We start from the raw sequence: 5317 nt of genomic DNA, 5'->3' as shown, positions 1-5317 counted from the left end.
GGAAAGAGCGGATGATGAATCTCCTATTATTGGATCAGTCTATTTGCCGCTCAATGTCTCTCTGTAATTGGAGCAACATCACTTTAAAGGTTCAGAGAGTAGAGCATTTCTGGTGAAAAATCCCCACAACACGCTGGTGAATGTTTTAAAGGGAAATCTATTAGTGATTTGGCGAGGGGAGGGGACAAGGGGGAAGAGGGTGGGTTGGAGGGGTGGGGGGGAGGCTGTGTGTGTGTAACTCCGACTGTTTAGTATTTAACCGGGTATCAGGCAGATCCATGCGTTCCCCTCCGCCCCCCTCCCCGCCGCACCCCCCTGCCCGCCCGGCCCCCGCCGCCCTCCTCGGGCTGGAGTTCGTATCAAAGCCCCCCTCGTTGTGTTGTGACAGCTCTGATATTGTTTATTGAGGCTGGATGTCAGGTATAATTAGCAATCGATATGGAAAACGTTTGCTCCCCACACTGGCACGTCTCTGACGTCAGGACCGATTAACGTTTCTTATTGGTCCCAAATTCCCCCAGCCTGAGCTAATTATTGGGAGCCTGATGTTGATAAAGTTAAAGCGCCCGGCGCCCTGCAGCATGAGCCCCTCGCCGCGCCGCCTCCTCCGCCAGCAGCACCCCCGGCCCCAGCCGCCCCGCCGCCAGCGCCCCCAGCCCCGCCGGCACCCCCCGCCCTAGAGCCGCCCCCATGATGGACAGCCGCATCCTGGAGCATCCTCATGCCCAGTTCGGGGGGATGGTGGGTTTCCCTTACCCGCTCGGGCACCACCACGTCTACGAGCTGGCCGGGCACCAGCTGCAGTCGGCGGCCGCCTCCGTGCCCTTCTCCATCGATGGATTACTGAGCGGCTCCTGCGCCGCCTCTGTGGTCAACCCGGCGCCGCTCATCCCCTCCGGCTGCGGGGTGAGCGGGGACAGCCAGCCCTTCAAGCTCGCAGGTAGGAGCGGCCCCGTGTCGCGTGTGTCCCTCCGGTCCCCCCACCCCGCGCCCCGACCGTCGCTCCCCGCCCGGAGCGTGTCAGCGCGGAGGAAGAAAAGCACCGCACCCTCGTAGCCCCACTATCCTTACCTACGAATTTGGGGTGTCTCGGGGGGGAGGGTAGGCGGCTGTGCTGGCCCCCCGAGGGGCCGGACGGCCCCGGTCCGAGTGCCGGGAGCATTCCCCGTTCCCACCGGACCTGGGCCACGCGTGTGCCCTGAACAATAGCGGGCCCGGCCCGGTGCCTTCCCCCAAAGTTCATCGTGTGGCAGCTCGGATCATACCATTAAAAGATAATAATAAAATTAATAACGGGGAATCGATGCAGTTGGGGAAATAAAGAGGGGTAATAATTATTTTTTTATACGATTTAACCAAAAGGAAGCGCTCTCCCTCCTTCCCTCCCCATCGGCCTGTGGCACCGCTATTGTTCAGCTATTAAAACGTTCTGTGGCCCCAACATCCTTCTGGTTAATCCTGGAGCTGCCCCACACTGCACCTCAACTAAATACAAAATACTGTTATTATTATTATTTTTCTTAATTTCCACACCTGGCGGAAAACGTTAGGGGAGGTGCAGCCAGGGCTGAAAATCGCCCGCCTGGAGCGGTACGTACTCGGAGAGGCTGCGAAGATCCCAGCTCCACGGCCGCCCGTGCTCGGGGGGTCTGCGGGAGGCCCAGGGGCCGCCCTGCTCTCGGGGTCCCGCGTGGAACGGGGCCGTGAGCTGTGACCCACGCAGGTGCTCCGGAGGGGCTGGGGAAGGGAAAGAGGGGGGGGCTTTTAATTTTTTCTTAATGAAACCTTTGGTGGATGGAGCAAATATTGGAACTTCTCTCTCTCTCTCTGCCAGCTGAGTGCCTGTGGAGAGCTTCCTTCAGGAATAAATGTTCTGTAAAGTACATTTTCGGAGGAGGCGAGGGCAGATCGGGTTCCTCCCCATTTTTAGCGCAGGTGTGTGAATAATCCCGCTCTTTTACCAACGCTACCGAGCACAAAAGTTAAAAGGCTCCTGTGAATGGCAGGGAGGGGGGGAGAAGGCCTGTCTCCCAGGGACCTGAGGGTATTTCTGCTTTTTCAGACTCGAGTGACCCGGACAAGGAAAGTCCTGGCTGTAAAAGAAGACGAACCCGCACCAATTTTACTGGCTGGCAGCTCGAGGAGCTGGAAAAGGCGTTTAATGAGAGTCATTACCCGGACGTGTTTATGCGAGAGGCTCTGGCTCTCAGGCTAGACTTGGTGGAGTCCAGAGTGCAGGTAAAAAACGTGTCCCCCCCTTTCCCCCCCCCCCTCCGCCTTCTCCATGCGCCGAGCAGTCCCCGGGGAAGCCCCTCGGACCCGCATCCCCGCTCCGGGACGGGCCCTGTGCGCTTGGGCCGCAGCCCCGCGCCTCCCGGCCCTTTTGTTCCCTGTCTTGCACTGCTGCTTGCTGGTTTATTTTATTATTATTATTACTACCCTAATTTTTTTAATCTTGCAAAACGAGAGGAGTGGCAACCCAGCCTGGTTTCCCTTAACATTTTTTTAGTGTGCTTTTCCACTGTAAACATTTTTCTTAAATGAGTCAAGGGCGAGAAAATTAGCATGCAAATATGAGGCTTAATCACGGGCCAGGGTATGCTGGAGAATGTCAATAAAGCTCGTAGGTGCATCGAGAGCGAGTGGAACTTGTAAAACTTAATTTTAACGAGCTGCTCAGGCCCTTGGCGGTGCGGGATGGGGAAGCATCGATCTGCTTCAATGGATCTTCCAAAAAATAAATGGGAAGAGGATGGGGGGATGCGGGGTGGCTGTTGGATCGCGGGATGCTGGTTTGTGCTGCGGTGGCTGCGAGCGGGCGGCGAGGCCGAGCTGCGGCCCCGCATCTTGCCGGGACCCGCGGCCGTGCGGGGGCGGCTTCGCGTGGGCTGAGTGTGCGGGGAATGCGTCCTTAAATCCACCCCGGGAGCCGGGGACGGTCCCCCCGGGATGAGGCAGCGCCGTTATCCGCGGTTCCTCCATAGGCTTTGCTTCACGGTGTCCTTCCAGCCGCTTTCCCTCCCGCGCCGGCTCCCAGAGCCGCCTCTCGCCGTGCTCGGGGAGCCTGCGGAGCCCGGCCGGGGACAGGAGCCGGGACCGGGCACCAGGATTCCCGCGGTGCTTCCGAGCTGGGGTCGTGGTCCGGCCGGGACAGGCACTGCCAGCAGCCCCAAGGGGTTGCGGGGGCGAGGAGGGACGCGTGTGCCCGTGGGCTGCGGGGACACCGGGGACCTGCCAAGGCAGGCAGGAGCAGGGCCGGAGCAGAGAGGTTTTGATTTGATTTAATTTAATTTAATTTCTCTCTTATGATCTATCTATAACAAACCCAACCAAACCCCATTTTGGCCTGATGCAACTCCTCTGCTCCGTCTCCCGGGAGGGGCAGGAGGTCCGAACTCCGCACGTCTGGGCGAGGCACCGTCCGTCGTGTCCCCCCCACACCCCCTCACCTCCAGCCGCTTATTGTGCTGTGTTTATCACATTTTGCGTGCTGCTGCGGGGAATCGGGCCAGCGATCGGTGCTTCTGTACCCTTCGGCCACGGGGAAGGGCCGGGGGGCTGTGTAATCCCTGCCCCTCTCCGTGGCGCCGGTGTGGGCAGGGTGCAGCGTGTGTGTGCGTGAGTGTGCAACCCCCCCTTGTCTTTTTATTTCCTACCCTGTTAAAGAAGTGTGGATATCTCTTCCTGCCCCCTCCCCTGCTCTCCGTCTCTGAGACCCGGTCCTGTGGATGGGGGCTGCCGGCACCTCGAAGGGGTGGACGAGGGAGGCCTGAGCTGCGCTTCTCCCCTCCGCCCCCCTCCCACCGCCCTGGCCACCGCGGGGGGCCGGTGCGCTGGGTGTTAATTGCTTCTCGTTGTTCGGTGTGTAGGTCTGGTTCCAAAACCGCCGGGCCAAATGGAGAAAGAAAGAGAACACGAAGAAGGGCCCGGGGCGGCCGGCTCACAACTCCCACCCCACGACGTGCAGCGGGGAGCCCATGGACCCCGAGGAGATCGCCCGGAAGGAGCTGGAGAAGATGGAGAAGAAGAAGAGAAAGCACGAGAAGAAGCTGCTCAAAAGCCAAAGCCGCCACCCGCACTCGCCCAGCGCCCTCTCCCTCCACAGCACGCCCAGCTCCGACAGCGACAGCGGCGGCGGGGGGGGCCTCTCGCCCGCCCCGCCTGAGGCCAAACCCCGCGGGCAGCCCCCGCCACCCCATCCGCCGCTCCCCGCCGCCGCCGCCCCCTCCGAGCCGCCCCCCGGCACCTGCGACCAGACGGCCGAGCCCTTCTACCCCAGCCAAAGAAGCGGGAGCGGGCGGCTCCAGCGCCCGCCCGACAAGGACTGCGCGGCCGCCCCTTCGGGGGACGGCAGCGGGGGCGCGGGGGGGCCCCGCGGCGCCGGCAGCTTCCACAAGCTCAACCCGTTCAGCGTCGAGAGCCTTCTCTCCGACTCGCCCCCCCGCCGCAAGGCCGCCCCGGACTTCCCCAGCCTGCCACCCTGCGCCCCCCGCACCCTCATCGGCAAAGGACACTTCTTGCTCTACCCCATCACCCAGCCCCTGGGCTTCCTCGTCCCGCAGACCGCCCTCAAGGCCAGCCCGGGCCCCGAGGCCGGCCAGCCCCCCCGGGACTCCCCGCTGCCCGCTGCCAACCCCGGCCCGCCCGGCTGCGGCGCGGAGCCGGCGCCCGCGGGCGCTCAGCCCGGCCCCGGCTCCACGGACACGGCGGCGACCGCGGCGGGGTCGGTGCCCCCCGCGCCGGCCGGCGCCTCGCCCCGCTCCGCGGCCGCGCACGGTGACCCGGCGGCGGCCGCCCCCGCGGAGGGCGGCAGCTTCCCCCGGCCCGAGTCGCCGGTCCGGGCGCGGGACGCCAGCACAGCCCGGGACAGATCGGACTGCGGCCCCGGCGACGGAGAGGAGGTGGACATGGACTGACCGGGCGGCCAAAAAAAAAAAAAAAAAAATTGAAACAAAAGTAAAATAGAACAAAAAAAAAAAAAAAAGGCAAAAATAAAAGCAGCCGAGAACGTCACAGCCACCCCCCGCGCCCGTCACCCGTGAGAAACGGGGGGAAGCGCTTCCCCGCTCACCCCACGCACGCCGCGCCCGCAGCTCGCGGGAGGCGGCGGCGCAGCCGAGAGAGCGGCTCTTCGTCTCCCTAGAGTTTATCACAGGTCGATTCAGGTGATCAGTTAGAGCTTTTTGGGTTTTATATTTAAAGGAAAAAAAAAAAGAAAACGGGGTAACAAAAAAAAAAGAAAATTGTTTGTTAAGGCTTAGCAGCAGCTGGACTTTGTGGTGTGACAAACTGTACCGCGACAACAACGGAACTCCTC

At 61.9% G+C, this 5317-nt stretch overlaps 1 protein-coding gene across 2 annotated transcripts in view; it reads left to right on the top strand.

The window, feature by feature from the left end:
- Positions 1–367: 367 nt before the first annotated feature.
- UNCX (UNC homeobox) overlaps positions 368–5317 on the top strand; it is a 5028-nt gene continuing 78 nt past the window's right edge. The window contains exons 1-4 of one of the 2 annotated variants that reach the window (XM_069030117.1): positions 854–940; positions 1835–1935; positions 2063–2238; positions 3870–5317. The exon at positions 3870–5317 is cut by the window's right edge and continues 78 nt beyond it. In XM_069030117.1, the coding sequence (XP_068886218.1) occupies positions 1869–1935; positions 2063–2238; positions 3870–4916 (1290 nt within the window). In that variant the 5' untranslated portion in view covers positions 854–940; positions 1835–1868 and the 3' untranslated portion in view covers positions 4917–5317. Of the gene's footprint in view, positions 941–1834; positions 1936–2062; positions 2239–3869 lie in introns of both variants that reach the window. The other variant, XM_069030116.1, reaches the window with a different exon arrangement.

The sequence above is a fragment of the Aphelocoma coerulescens genome, chromosome 14 (assembly GCF_041296385.1).
Source record: "Aphelocoma coerulescens isolate FSJ_1873_10779 chromosome 14, UR_Acoe_1.0, whole genome shotgun sequence".
In the NCBI taxonomy this organism is placed as follows: Eukaryota; Metazoa; Chordata; class Aves; order Passeriformes; family Corvidae; genus Aphelocoma; species Aphelocoma coerulescens.
The sequence above is the reverse complement of the archived record's forward strand: the minus strand, read 5'-3'. Positions and strand labels throughout refer to the sequence as shown.